General features: G+C 39.0%; 2 protein-coding genes across 2 annotated transcripts; both read right to left on the minus strand.

The window, feature by feature from the left end:
* Positions 1-2,239: 2,239 nt before the first annotated feature.
* LOC310951764 (dynein regulatory complex subunit 4-like) lies at positions 2,240-6,783 on the minus strand (the record flags this gene model as incomplete). The annotated part of the gene is made up of 10 exons (XM_083920168.1): positions 2,240-2,356; positions 2,463-2,528; positions 2,612-2,821; positions 2,952-3,032; positions 3,287-3,337; positions 3,741-3,943; positions 4,026-4,080; positions 4,840-5,040; positions 5,336-5,533; positions 6,670-6,783. 10 exons carry the CDS (start codon positions 6,781-6,783, stop codon positions 2,240-2,242), a joined length of 1,296 nt encoding a protein of 431 aa, XP_083776294.1.
* Positions 6,784-9,270: 2,487 nt separating this feature from the next.
* LOC310951772 (transcription factor E2F5-like) lies at positions 9,271-14,661 on the minus strand (the record flags this gene model as incomplete). Its single annotated transcript, XM_083920181.1, has 10 exons — positions 14,519-14,661; positions 13,941-14,103; positions 12,010-12,119; positions 11,746-11,901; positions 11,051-11,094; positions 10,353-10,417; positions 9,952-10,267; positions 9,626-9,667; positions 9,486-9,530; positions 9,271-9,386 (listed from the first exon to the last, which is right to left on the minus strand). Exons 2-10 carry the CDS (start codon positions 14,100-14,102, stop codon positions 9,271-9,273), a joined length of 1,056 nt encoding a protein of 351 aa, XP_083776307.1. The 5' UTR covers position 14,103; positions 14,519-14,661.
* Between the last annotated feature and the right edge of the window lie 817 nt (positions 14,662-15,478).

Genomic DNA, 15,478 nt, shown 5'->3' on the forward strand with positions numbered 1-15,478 from the left:
GTGACTCCGGGTTTGTTGGGGGTGTAGTCTTACTGACGGGGCCGGGCCAGCAGAGACTGTGCAGGCTGTCACTGTTTAGACACATTTATCCCTCGGTCAGGCAGACTTACAATTGAGCCCTGTGCAAGGCCACAGCAGCCGGCTCCCCAGAGTCAGACTACTGTCTGCAGGCCCTGAAACCCAAGAGGGCTGAGTGAAAGGACCACCCCTCCCTCCACTTGCTTTAGCTGGATGATACTGTGGCTTGAACAGGGACAATAACTTCCTCCTGTATAATTGATACTGCGAGGAACAGCAATCACTCAGTGCAGCAGGGCTCGATTCACCACAGGAATATTCAATGAGAAACTAGATCCATCCCATACGTTCCTCCTCTCTGCTGAAAACTCAGACATGGCAGAAATCAGCTGGTGAAAGTAGCTGTTGAGATTGGAATACTTGGTTTGAATCCAACTTTTATATAATATATAATAAATACCTCAAATTAACCCCTAAAATGAGCATGTCTTTCGTAAGTGTCGTAATTTACTGACATTAGAAGCTGAAGAAATTATTTCAATGGCACTTTTTAAAAACTTATTTTTTGAAGTACCAAAGTGACAAGGAAACCTATTCTTTATAACAATACTATTAATAGTTTTTCTTCCTGAAATAAAATGAACAAGATTCTGTTGGCATATCCTCTGTGACTCAAGGTTGCAACAAGAAATGTTTTCAGTTCCAAAACATAAAATGTCCCACTTCTACTTTACATCTGGGACTGATGGGTGAAGCTTCTCTGGTGTCAGGTATAATTAATTAAATTGCAATTGCCCATATTTAGTGTTCAATGAAAACATTTGCTACTATTTACACACATTCCTTCTCAACAGTCATGTTACTCCCACTTTAGCACAAATGAAAGTCTTTATGGCCAATAAAATTAAAAAGATTGGTGTCACCTAATATTGAGAACGACTTCTACTGTTGCTGTGACCTCACTGCTATAATCAAATTCATGGACGGCCATCCATCCTGAGAACCCAAATACCAAAACATTAAAACAAAAACAATCTTTGCTGTCATTATGAAAAATAATTTACAGTCAGCCCAGGACTGTAAACTTTAACTGTTAAGAGATCCACCACATTAGTCATGTCTTACATTCATTGCAGCCTATAAACCCACTATTTAAGTAACCACAGATTACACAAATGGCCTAAATAGAGCAGATTCTCTGCATCAAAAAAAATCAAGTACACGTCATATCATTGAAATATATTAACTGCTAGTTGGAGAAAAGTCATGCATGGCTTTCCCAGCAGGAAAAACAGCTCCAACCACAGTCAGCGAGACATCATTTCTTACAGACCACACCAGAACATCTGATTGTTGTCAGCTCATTTAGTTTTACTGCACTTCATATCAGTTGAAATAAACAGGAATGCAATTGCAGAAATTGAGCTAAGACCTGTATCTGCTTTATATACAAACTGTTACACCTTCTTTGCTGTAACTACAATAGAGATAAGAGATCGGTCATGATGGAGAAAAAAAGCAGCTCAACTTGTCCTATATAGCTACTGCAACTAGTTTAACAGAGTATCAGCTTCTTCAGTTAAGTTTCTTTTAAATCGCATATTTAAATGAATTTAACTCTAGATTAATTAATGAAATCAATTTTAATATTAAATCTTAATAATGTATGAAGACACACAGCAAAAAGTATTATTATAATTTTCCTCTGAACCATTTCAAAAGAATGAATGAAAAGAATTATCCATAAAGACTTGTTCAAGACTAGTTCAAAGAAAGCTGAAGTAACACATTTTGTATGTATGCTGTGTTTTCTTTGGTGACTAGCTTTTAAGTAATGTGTTTAGTCTATGAAAATGATTTTAAGGCTAAAAAATAATTAGCCTAAAATATATCAAATAAGGCATTACAACCTTTTCATCTGTTGCACTGTTTGCAGATCTGTCTGTAAACTTCAAAACCTTCTTTTAAACTGCAGTTACTTAACTCTGCCTTTGGAGGGCGACGTGAATCAGAAAGAGATAGAGAGATGAGATAGCGCAAACAATGTTTCATGTGATACTTTTTTTGTTACTGAACATCAACATTTGTATCAAAGGAAAATCTGAGAAGCGTGATAGATTCTAATGAGAGCAGATGCAAAGAAAGAAAGACACTTGCTGTAAATGGTTCAGTCTTTGGATTCATTGCTTCTCATTTTGGGGCGAACCCTAGATCTGAGTCCTTAAAAAGGACTTTTTCCAGCAAGACTGCTCTTAAAGGGCTTCACACAAAGCTCTTCCACAGGGACACCAAGAGCCCGTTGCTTTGCTTCGTAGGTCTGTAGCAAATCCTGACGGACCTGCCGAATGCACAAGTGTGATATCACTACAAGCATTTATTGAACATCATCATTAGTACATACCAAATACAAGACAACAATTTCAGGAAGTAAACAAACTACTAACCTCGGAAATCTGAGCTTTTTTATACTGTAAGTTCTTGATGGACTTATTACTGGAGTCAACATTTTCCTAAAAGCAAAAAACTTTATATTATGTTCTCAGTACATGTATTAAATACTGTACATATACAGTATATTTTAAAGAAAAAGTACCTCAATTTTCTTGGCGACGCCATTAAGGGCAGTTTGGTCAATGTTTGAGGCAGAAAGCACCAAAGAGAGCTGAGCCTGCGTCTTCTCCAGGCCGTCTGCCAGGTCATTCAGCTTCTTTTCCAGCATTGTGCTCTTCAACCCTGCTTTATGTTGCACCTTTTGTATGTTCTGATTGAATGTCTCGTATAGCTCGTCCCTTTCCAGCTGAAGCTGTGTGACGTGAAGCACACACAAAACAATTGCAAAAACATTCACATAAATACCAAAAGTACTCAAGCATTTGGTTCAGCACATAAATCAGGACAGTTGAGGAAAATTACTTTATTCTTTTAGCTTTTACCTTATGGAATTTCTGTCCCAGTGTCTCATGATCCAATTTCAGATCATCCAGTTCTTTTGTCTTCAACTTTTCATTTGAATTCTGTGAAAAACAGTGTCACAAATTGACCACGTGCCCATTTACAGTATTCTACCAACTAAGGCAACGAATCTGGCACTTGTAGCAACAAATATAAATGCACTAAATGGCAACAAAACAACAACAAAAAATATTAGGAAACATCCAACAACCTTTGTAATTGAGTAGTATTTCATTTTTTTCTCATTTTCTGCATTTTCCTCTTTGACTTTCAAGAGAAGCTTAGCGAGATGTTTATTATCCTGCAAAACACAGACCAGGCCCTTTTCCTTCTCCTTCTGTTTCATCACCATCTCATCAATTTGTTTCTGAAAAAATCCAATAAGACAAATAATGTGGGGAAAAAACATTACTTTATCAAAATTGCTGCAACAATTTGTCAAATGACGGAAAAGTCACTGTGAACAATTTGAGTCATTTATTAATGAAAAATCCCAAACATTACTTGGCGACAGTTTCTCAAATTTGAAGACTTTTCTGTTTTATATTATTTTTTAATTGGATAGCAAATTGATCATCAATCAAAACAAGCAAAGTAAACACATGGGCCTTTTTCCACTTTATAGACTTAACAACTGGTCAATTCATTAAAAAAAAAAAACAATCAACAGACCCATCAACAAAGAAATGAATCATGTGTGGCAGGCTTAAAATGAAATCTAAAATTTATTTGGTGTCAGTCTGACAAATGCTGAAAATGTGCACTTTTACCTTGAGTGACTCATTCATATCCGAATCCTTTTGCATGCGATTAACGAGTGCGTTAGCGTCATCTAAAGCTTTGTTGTGGTCCTCTATAAGACTGCTGATGTGGCTGTTCCAAAGATCCTCTCTCTCACTTGTCATATTTTTTCCAATGTTGTCCAGCTCTTGTGGTAGCAGCTCGATCTTTTTCGCATATTTTGCTTGGGTATCTACTCATATAGCGACACAGAATTACATGTTTTTCACAGCATTGGGGGTTGAATTCAACTTAGAATAAGATTAGATCTTTACCTGTGAGTTGCTTCTCCCAGCTGTTCCTTGTTTTAGTCATTTCTTCATCATGTTTCTATTGAGATAATAACCAAAGTGGTGTTAGCGTACATAGCATTGATGCTTACTTAATAACTTACTTAACCTTTCTGTCATGTTCGGGTCAAATCTGACCAATTTCCTACTTTCATCTATCACAAATATTGTTTTTTACATTTGGCCTTATGATATCCTCCACACTAGGCATTTGAACATATACAATTGCTGATCACCACTTTCATTAAATTATGAGTGGTTTGGATAACTTTTTGTGGTGTTCCCAGCATAGGACATGAATGGGTGACCCTAGATTGTCTTCATCCATCACATAGTACACACACTCTCTACCTCACGTGAACCTCTTTCAGACTGAACACTTAGGTGTCTCCTCTTCCCATCTCTTTCCCGTGCTTATGTGCCTATCTCCCCACATGAACCACACCTTCCAGACTAAACATATAACACCTGTTTCACATTTCAAAGTAAACAATTAGGTGTTTGCTATGGGAACCCGTCTCTTTCCTTGGCTTACGTGCCCATCCCCCCATGTGAACCACACTATTTGGGATACAATTTACAATTTCTGTGTTTGTTCTTTGTATATTCACTGCAGTTATTCATGTAAACCAGTAGGCTGGAGCACTGTTTACAGCCTAAAAGGGAGTTAAATAAAATTTGGTGACGATCAATGGTTTTTGTGTTAATGTAAGGGGAGTTAAAACAGGCCAGGCAAATTTGACCGGGAGCACCAGGCAGGTACAAGTAATTATAGCAATAAAATAGTGTGTGTACAAACCAGTTCAAGCTCCTTGACACGGCTTTCATTGTCGAGCTCCTGAATGTCGACCATGATGGCCTTCATGTTCTTATTAAACTGAGCCTCTAATTGTTCTTGCTCTTGCTGCAACTTCTGAGTGGAGACTAAACAATCTGCTTCGAATTCAGAGATCATGTTCTGGTGTTCACACAGGAGGTGCTTCACCTTCTGTTTATACACCTAGTGGGGGGAAAAAAGAATCAAAAGTGCATTATAAAATGTTATCTGGAAAATGCAATACGATCACATGATTTTTCCTGAGAGTTGAGAGGACAACCTATACTCTGCAGTAAAGAAATGACTGACGCACAATGCATTGTGGGATACTAAGAATGGAAACGAATACAAGGTTGCATCCATTGCATAAAGAGTCTTGTTTACTGTTCTTGCATATTCTGGTATAAAATAAAGACTTGGGAAAATCTAGCGTATGAGTTTGGAAGCAGTTTGACTGTGTAGCTAGAATACACCTTACCTTGATCTCTATTTGGTGGCGCCCCTCATCCTCTTCTATGTCCTTATCAAAGTTTTTCCGTTCAGCCTTAAGATTCTCCAGTTGTCTGTCTGTGATCTCCCAAAAGTTGTGGATCTTGTCCCTCTCCAGCTGAAAATAGTTTCTCTCTTCCCTCTCTCTGTCCAGCTCCTCTCGAAGGCGCACAATGTGCTCTTCCAGCTGAAAATACAGTAAAATATCTTAGTATGAGCGTATCTGAGCCAGACAATGTAGATGACAGTTTGGCGTATTGTCTCATTTATTCAAATGAGGGACTCCAGCCATTGTACATGTCAAAGTCCAATTTAATATTCACAGGCGTACCACTCAGCCTGTAAAATCAGATATAATGTCCTCTGGAGGAAAGTCTGACAAAATGTTGCTGATATGTCTTTAGTGCTATCTGAAAAGTGTGTGAGAGGGATGTAGGGGTGGTCTGATCTTGCATATATATATATATATATATATATATATATATATATATATATATATATATTATTATAGTGTCTTGTATTCTTCAGCCCTAGGGCTATTATGTTATGTTAGTAATTCAACTTCTTCCCCAGAGTTGTTTGTGATGCTGCTGATCGTGGTGGTGCCTGCTGTCGTGGTCCTGCATGACGCTTCCTGCTGCTATTATTACTATTACTCATATAAACTATCATTAGTTTTATAAATTATAAAATTTGTAGCCATAAAAACACAATCAGCAATATGTCTCATTGTATCACAACTGTTATTACCACTACTCATCATTGATCATATTTACCACCATAATTATTATCATTGTCATATTCTGTCACCTTAGCTGTGCTTGTTTCTATTATTCTACTATATTAACTGCCATAAAATACAAGTCATATTCACATGACTATAGATATTATTATATTTACTGTTACTTTTGTGGTTGTTTGCATCTCTTGAACTGTCTCCCTGTCTGTATTTGTGTCTGTCTTTGTCTCTCTCTTTTCATCTGTCCGTCTTTTCTCTCTCCCCAACCAGTCAAGACAGATGGCCGTCCTCCATAGAGCTGGGTCTGTCCGAAGTTCCTGCCTATGGTACTCAAGGAGGTAGTGGTGGGACTATGTAAATCATAGACACACACACACACACCCACCACACACACACACACACACACACACACACACACACACACACACACACACACACACACACACACACACACACACACACACACACACACACACACACACACACACACACACACACACACACACACACACACACACACACACACACACACACACACACACACACACACACACACACACACACACACACACTTCAGCTCTGACCTGCTCCTTGGACATCTCCTCCTTGGTAAGGCCATCTATCAGTGTGGGCGTCCTCGCTTTTGCAGGCTTTTTGCTTGAACCTTTGTTTTTGGGAGGCTGCACCAAAGTCAACATAATAGAAACAGTTAAAACAAATCCCAACTATCAACCTAGTACGTTTCTTCATCGTTGTTATTTAGGGGAAGTCTGTGCCTTTCATGGATGTACGTTAATTACAAGTATGAAATTCATACACCAATCAAGCGTTATAGGGAATGTATCACCAGTCGGACGCCGTTCACTGGTATTAGCCCTGTCCTGGCGGATCTGGTCTGCCGCAGTTTCCGGTCTTTTGGTGTCGCTTTTACTGGGTGATCGCCACCGAAGTGCAAGTGTAATTAACTTACACACATCTAAGAATCTACAAGTGAAGTGTCATATTTGTATATGAGCATTTACATGTCAAATTAGTAAAATAAAGTGACTATGATGAGAGAAGGAGTGAATACGCTTGGGCGACGCTCAGGCTGAGTGGCTCAGGTGGTGGTTTACATTATAAATGGAAATGAAGAAGACTTTATGGTGTATTTTGGAGCTGTTTCGGAGCCATTTTATTGTGAAGGACTGAAGTATTGTACCGGATGTTTTGACATCATTGATGTTAATGTCGACGACCAGCAGCTCCCAGTGTTTACGGCGAGGAGATCGGGGTGTCCGATTAGGGCCGAGGGATGCACACGGCTAATTCGCCGGTGTTAGCGTCCTTTTGAACCCTCTTGTAAACACAAAGGTAAATTAGGCCGTTAAAACGATATATGGTTACAAAGCTAAGAAGTAAGACTTTAGTCTGACACCATTAAATTGACTCAAAACATTACACCATCAGGTATATTTGTAGGTTAAATAAAAAGTTTGATAGAATTTAGCCAAAAAACTGTCCGACTGGTACAGTTTAAGTTAGCTGCTAACGTTAGGTAAGTTAGCTAACGACTTGTTTGGCTGTTCACGACTGTCAGCTCTCTGTGAACCAACGTGGTTGTAATGAATTAAAGACAGACGTACTTACCATTTTAGATATTGTGCAAATAACACGGAGAGACGGGTAGCGTTTCGATGGTTTTGAAGAAGAAGCTAGCACACCGGTTAGCACTTCGCCTCAGATGAGTGTCTCAAACATTGAGTTGCCATAGCAACAACGGTTGTGTTCGGATAACTATTTCTATTTTACTTTCCCTCCTTTATCACCACGTGCAGTTAATACGTACAATATATATTTATGTCTATTTAGTCCACATATAAAGTGGATGTTGCTTTTTACTACATTCGTTACACTTAATTTGACGGCATTTAAGAGTTTATGAATGTCACAAATTCACACAAGTCTTTATGAAGAAAAAAAAAAACACATACATTACAGCTATTGTTCAAATGTTTTGTACAACAAAAGTTCACATCTGCAGTTGTAAATCAGACAGCACACAGCTTCACAGAAGAGTTACCAGCGCTTGTACTTCTTAAGGAAATGTTCTCTTTTCAAATTCACAAAAACCATGATGACCCTATTTAAATCATGGTTTTATTGACTTCTATTTTTATTTGGTGTCATGGTTTGGGAATTTGTCTTTGAGAAACAAAAATTCCTTGAACCAGATTGTAAGGTGGGCCTATTTGGTGAGAAACTTGGAGTCCCTGTACACCAGACAGGTACAGCAGTTAACCACCTCTAGTGTAAATTAGATCTCACACCCTTTAGTTTACAGTCAATTTCAGCACATACCCTCTTGACCGAGGTTCAAGGTCCCAAAATGTAGAAAAAAACAATATAAAAAACGGTTTTGTTCTCACGTTAGTAACCCATGTGAATAAGATGCTACTGCATAGAAGAAAATAATATCCCTGTTCTGAGGCTAGAGCACTTATGTACGGTTTCTGATGTGTGTTAAGATGGATGCTTTTTCTTCTCCACATATAGTGCAAACCAAATTTACCTAAAGGTGCAAATAAAGAACCTGAACCTGAGACTTGAATCGATGAGGACACCAATAGACATTTTGGGGAGTTGGACTTGTAAATTGTTCATTGTACTCACTCCTTTTTTTTGGTTTCACTAAAATTAAGCAGTGTTTAATCAATAAATCTATGTAACTTTCATGTTGCATGAGCCAAACAGCCTACAATTCACTGTTGCTATGCTTTTTAATGCGTACATGCAGTGAAGTATTATGCCTACAGGAGGATAAATACAACCGAAGCAGATAAGACAATCTCAGTATACGTACCCTCATCTAAAATACATATGTTCTAGGTTATGTTTTTTGGCCACGTTTTCCACAAAGCTCTAGAGATGGTCCAGACTAAAGTGGCTCAACAAATACTGCATGGATTGCCATCAAATTTTGTGCCGAATATGATCCCCAGAGGCTGAACCTCATGTAGTTTGTATTGGACTGTATTATATTGCAAGGTGTTTCTAATACTGTTACTTCTTAGTATATGAATAAGGTGGACACAGTATTCAAAATCATCAGTTTATTATTTGTTATACTCAAATAGCTTTTTAAAAACAGACAACTATATACATTTCCAGATGTTTACTGAAGTCTTTAACCCAGGATTTAATGCTCAAACATTGAGCATGGGGACGTCAAAGAGGTCAGAGACGCCTTCACTCTCATCCAGATTGTAGCGGTATTCATTTTCAGATGGCGGTGGAGAAAGACGGAGGAGTGGAGAAAAAACTGAAGAGCAGAGGCAATAGTGATTAATACAGATAAACTGCAAATATATGATAGCCAAGAATATAATGTGTATGAAGTCAGAAAATAAAGGGCACTTACCTTCAGAGGCCATAAACTTGGTGATCAGACCTTTTTTCATTACTTCTACAAAATGAGGGAAGACATTTCATACATCTGTACAGTCAAATTAACTAATGAGGATTTAATAAATATAAATAAATAAGACACAAGGGACCTACCTTTGTTTGGGTGTAATAGATCCCGCAGTTCTTTTGTTATATCTGGGGAATAGATTTTTAAAAACACAAGAACCCCGTCAGTACTGAAAGAAACCAGCATGAAAACATTATAGTGTGAGTATGCAAGAAATGACTCACAGTGAGAAAAGACACTGCAGAACTAGCACTACAGTGACACAAAACCCATAAACTGTTATCAGTCAGTGAAGGAAGTGCTTGATATCCGTTTTTTCTCCTCCTAAGTTCTAAAGGCGTCAAGTTTGAGCTAAGTTTTAGATATTTCAACAAAAACACACTTGAGAAATTGTACGATCTCAAACACTCACATTCAGCTGCATCAGCTCTGTTAAACCGAGCGTTTATAAATGACAATGACGTTAGTTGCTGCTTGTCCTCCGTTGCTGTCAGTCTAGAGTTGGTGCCGTTTTTCGCCTTAGCTGAAGCCTGACATGGTGTGATACTGCTTTTTGTCTCGTCTGAAGTGGACATGGCCGCTTTGGCGTTCCGTAAAAGTTCTTCAGGCGGTGGGACCGGCAGTACGACGGGAACAGAGCTGACAGAGAGTTTGTTAAGAAGCACGACATCTATCGGTCCATTGATGCTTTTCAGATAGATCTGGTACTTTGCTGGGCTGTTCTGGACCTGAAAGAGGATGCATGCACATATTAAATCCTCCCATCTGAGTTAAAGAAAGCAATCAAGTAGGTTCCATTGTTGCAGGACTTACAGCTTTGGGAATGGGAACATCTAGCTTTGTGCCAGATGGCGCTCGTACTGCCAAGAGATTATGGCCTGGAGAAAGAAACGAGTGAAAATCCTTTTAATCGACAATACTTTAGTGTGGTCTAACGTTGCAAAATGAACCACCAACATTTCATCTTACTAAGTTAGACACGTTTGAGATGAGCCAGGCCTGCACACTGACACACTTCACAATGCATGCTGTTTAGATTTGTGTCCGACTTGAACTCGACTTGCTCTGATGTCACGCACATGTGAGCAGGCCTGCCGTGCGTCCTCTACAAGATTTTCTTTATAGTCTTTATACATTCATATTACAGATAATCTCAATAACAGATCCCCTGCATAGCATTTCAATAATCTTCTCGGCAAGTAATATTTTAGATTTTTGACCCAGATTTATCTCATATGAGAACTTGGTTCTTGGTTTTGGAGTACATTTACATTCAAAAAGTTGGAATACACTGTTGCTTTTTAATCTGGAACCTCTTGAGGTACAGATACATCAATCAGTGCAAGTCAACAACAGCAGGAATGAAATCTGAAGAAATGTGCTGAGGAGATATTTGCCCGAAAAGCAGGGAAAGGATGTGTACCTCACTGACTGCTGACTTTGACTTGGATTCGCCACTGTATCAAAAATATGCTGACACAAAAATGTACACAGAAGGAACCGTAACTTACCACTAAAGCAGTTGCAGACATCTTCATGATCCACATAGGTCAGAGTTGATTTGAGTTAAGGTTCAACTTGAAATATTGTGTTAGTTTAAGAAGAGACTTCAAGGGTGCTGTCAGTGTCGGAGAGTAGCAGATGTTCACTAAAATTGATCACCCGTTGTGTGATAAAGGACTGACTATTCATCCATCCATCCATCTTCAACCGCTTGTCCCTATTGGGGTCGCGGGGGGCTGGAGCCAATCCCAGCTGACATTGGGCGTGAGGTGGGGAACACCCTGGACAGGACGCTAGTCTATCACCAGGCACAGAGACAAACAGAGACAGACAACCATTCACACTCACATTCACACCTATGGGCAATTTAGAGTCAGCAATTAACCTAACACCTGCATGTATTTGCACTGTGGGAGGAAGCCGGAGAACACAGAGAAAACCCACGCAGACACAGGGGGAACATGCAAACTCCACACAGAAGGGCCCCAGCCGGGATACAAACCCTCTTGCTGCGAGGCAACAGTGCTAACCACACCACCGTGCCGCCCTTCATAAAAAGGACTTAACCACATACAATATGATTAAACTTGTTAAAAATGCTGTCCGCAGTCTAATTTTTCAGTTCAAATTTTACTTTTAAAAGCAGGAAAAGTTAAACACATACATTTCTGCACTCTTCCTTTTTTTTTGGTAAAAAGGATATTCGCTGCAGTCTTCTGTTGTGTTTCTGATGCTCTGCTCAACCCAGAATTTCTGCTGGTCCAACATACGTTCTTTCTGCTCCAAGTCCTCCAACTCACACTTCAACTTCATCAGTCTGTTGCTTGACTTGTATGAATTTTCTCCTGGCAATGTACCACTTATTTAGAAAGAAACGCATGTATTATATTTTAAAATGCATTTCGCACCACGCTCTTGGAACACATGCAAATCGAAAAAGCATGCACAAAGCAGGTTAAAGACTTACACCCACTTCACGGTGCTCTTGGAGATTTTCACAAGCAGACCAACGCCCTCCAGCACATTTGTGATGTCATAGATTCGCCTTTTCTGTCCGACAGCCAGGATCCCGACAGCCTGAAAGGAGACAAAAAAGACCAGTGAGCCTCCTTACCTACATGCTATGAGGATTTTTGTTTCACAATGCCACTGGGCGTCTCAGCGAACTGCACTGAGACATTCAGAGATCACTTAGGCTACAGTGGGTATTACAAGTCAAAAACATGCTTTAAAAAATAAAATATAAAAATAAAAAAGCACTTAACTGAAATACTCGATACACTGTTTGTTCAGGGGGGATGCACACAGTTTAATAACATCAAGCTTTTCTTCTAATTTTGGCTGAGTATTATAGACCTTTTTAATGGTATTCCATTGCTAGGCAACAGCCTTGGTCCTTGGTAACTTCCTGTCATTTACATTCACTGCAACAGGAATCCAACTTGGACACATTTAGAATGTTTATGTTTACATCTTTGAAAATGTCTATTGACAGTTTCTTAGAAAAAACTGTTTCTGCTAATTGATTGATATACAATATAAATAATGATTTACGTTTTTAAATTTTGACCTTTGAGGTGAGATTTCCTTAATAGGGTTTGTTTGTTTTTATCTTACCTGCACAATATCTTCCTTTTTTAATTTTCCTTTGTATGTATTTATTTATGTTAGCCAATGTTTTTTTTTATTATTGTGCAAATAAATAAATAAATATAAACAGTGTTTACTGGAATGTAACTGGAGAGAAAATTCAGGGCTTTAGAGTCCAACAATCTAAAAACCTTAATTTTGATTTTCACATCTTTCACCTTACAGAGGACAAACGCTGATGTTTCAATAGTCACATATTTCTGACAAACGACACAAAAATGATACATTAGTCGCTGGGTTTGACACAGGATAAGAGAAGAGCATTGCTGGCTGGACTTACAGATGCAAAGACACTAGCTGCCACACGTTGGAAACCTCCACATTCACTCTCCTTTCGAGTTGGGATTTTAACATATTTTCATATTGTTTAATTGGAGTTGTCAAGAACTAGAGTCCACGGAGCAAAAGAGTCTGCAATAGAGGCTTGGCACTCACTTAACTATCCTCCGAGGGCTTCAGGTGTTATATGTAACTGAGATTTGGCGATCTGGATCCAGGGGGTGGGTGGGTTATATCTTGGGGTTTTGCTACTTATTTTTATTTTTTTATCTTATTTGTTGATCAAATGTATTTGTATATATGCATAGGTATAGATATGTATGTGAATATATAGTGTTATGTTCTAGTTTTGACGTGTATATTGTTGAAGGATACACCTATATATGCTGATTGTTATAGTGGTTAAAAGTATCACATTAGGTGTTATACATTTATACTCTGTGTTCATTGTAATTTTCATGTATTATGCAGACAGTAGGTGCTTGTTTCTCAGCCTTGAAATCACTGTGAGAGTGTGCAGAGGAGGATAGAAAGGAGTTTGTGTAGCAGTCAGCAGATAGGGCAACTACAAGCGAAAGAGCACTGAGGCCTTCAAGGACACTGTCTGTGGGTGTGTGATATTTGCCTTTACCTATAAAGGAGAAGTGTACTCCGTATAAGCAGATCTCATCGGGCTTGCAGCCTGAACAAATGTGATTCTCTGTGGTGACATCTCCAAAGATCTTTGCATTAATAAGTATCTTAAACTTGTTTGTATGTGTCCAAACTGATCGCTTCTCATCAACAGATCCAGGGAGGCTTGTTCCCTGCCTCAACCATATATACCTGAATGTATTTTTCTTTAAAATAAAATAAAGATTTGATCACAAAAATAGCCACAACAGAGAAATCTAAAAAGTGAAATCTTATTAATTGTCCACATGTTTGTTTTTATAATCATTAAAACATTACTGGTGTCGGCTCACTTACATGCCTGAGGTCCAGCACACCGCCGTCAGCTTCTTGTAACATCCTGACAAACCTCGTGGTGAGCATATGAAGGCTCCTCAGGTTCCTCCGGTATTTGGGGTCGTGCCGGTCAGCCGTGCCGGTCTCTCCATCGGGACTATGTGGGCTTTCTTCAGGGTCCATTCTGCAGGACGCGAGAGGGGAACACAAATAAACCGGGGAGGAGCCTCCCTGCGGTGTGTTGTTTGAATCAGCTGCGGGGAGCCCGCTGCACACAACCAGAAAGACTTCAAAATAATATCAAAACCATGACGGTGTTTCCTGAATTAGCACTCTTTTGCATATGTATACGGATTAGAGTGCATGTTGTTAAAGTAAGACTTGTGGGGAGAAAACCGATTTGTGACGAAAAACGTTGTCGCGGATACAGTAACCGGTGGTGTATCTTTTCAACCGGGACGCTACAAGTTACAGTTAAGTTTCCTTTGTTGCAAAACGTGTGGTTGTCGACAAAGCGTTGCTAAGATACACGCAGACGAGCATGCGGACCACATGACCACAAACAAAGAGTGAAATGACCGAGCGTGAACTGTGTTTACCTGGATTAATTGGGAGCAGCGGTGCACGGAGCTGCTGCTGCATACGATGCCAAGATCAAGTTAGCAACCCGGACGACGAGAACCGACGGTGTTTTACCTTAAATGAAACGTTTCAGTGGGCATGCACATTCATCTACAGTTTAATTACGATCTAAAGCCAATGTTTATGGCAATGACCCAACTTTACTGATAGTCTACCCCCAGAGTTATGGAGTGGAAGCGCGTGTTTTTCCGGGAACCGAACATACCTGCCTTCACAATAAAAGCCCAAATGATTGACTGTCCATCATCATACACACTGGAGATCAAAATTACCGAACAAAGTATTAATACTTGATTTATTCTGAAATAGTGTTATTTTTTACCGTCCATAATTTGATAGACGATCGTCTGTGGCCATACCACAGCTGTACTAGCATGTTTTTTTAAATAACCAAGACACTTTAACAAAAACTTTTATTTTGTGGAAAAAAAAACTGTGAGCAAAATTAGAGAACAGTAACTATTGTGTCAGAAAAGAAGATTTAAACTGTGTTTTCTTCAATAGGATTAAAAAATGAATAGGAAGTGTAGAGGCCCTTGCTTTGAATGACTTAGCACATTTGCGCCCACAGGACATCACTAGTTTCTCACACTGCTCTGGTTTGATCTTGGTCTGTTCTTCTTCAGTCTCTTCCACAGTTCAGTAACTGTAGTGGGTTATCATATACCATGTTGTGTTTTTGTTCTTTTAGCCCCGAAATAAAGCATTCAACCATTGTAGGCCTACTTGATTTGCTTTTTGTTACCCTTTAATTTAGGGTAATAAACAGCCACTTGTGATTAATCTGTGTTGTTTAAGTGTGAGTGTGTTCCTCTAGTTGCACTGTAAATATATTCAATAAAAAGTTTTAGATAACAAACTCAATGATACACCTGCTTCTCCATCACGGATGTATTGAGCATGGTTCATTCAGCAAT

The sequence above is a fragment of the Echiichthys vipera genome (assembly GCF_963691815.1).
Source record: "Echiichthys vipera genome assembly, chromosome: 1".
In the NCBI taxonomy this organism is placed as follows: Eukaryota; Metazoa; Chordata; class Actinopteri; order Perciformes; family Trachinidae; genus Echiichthys; species Echiichthys vipera.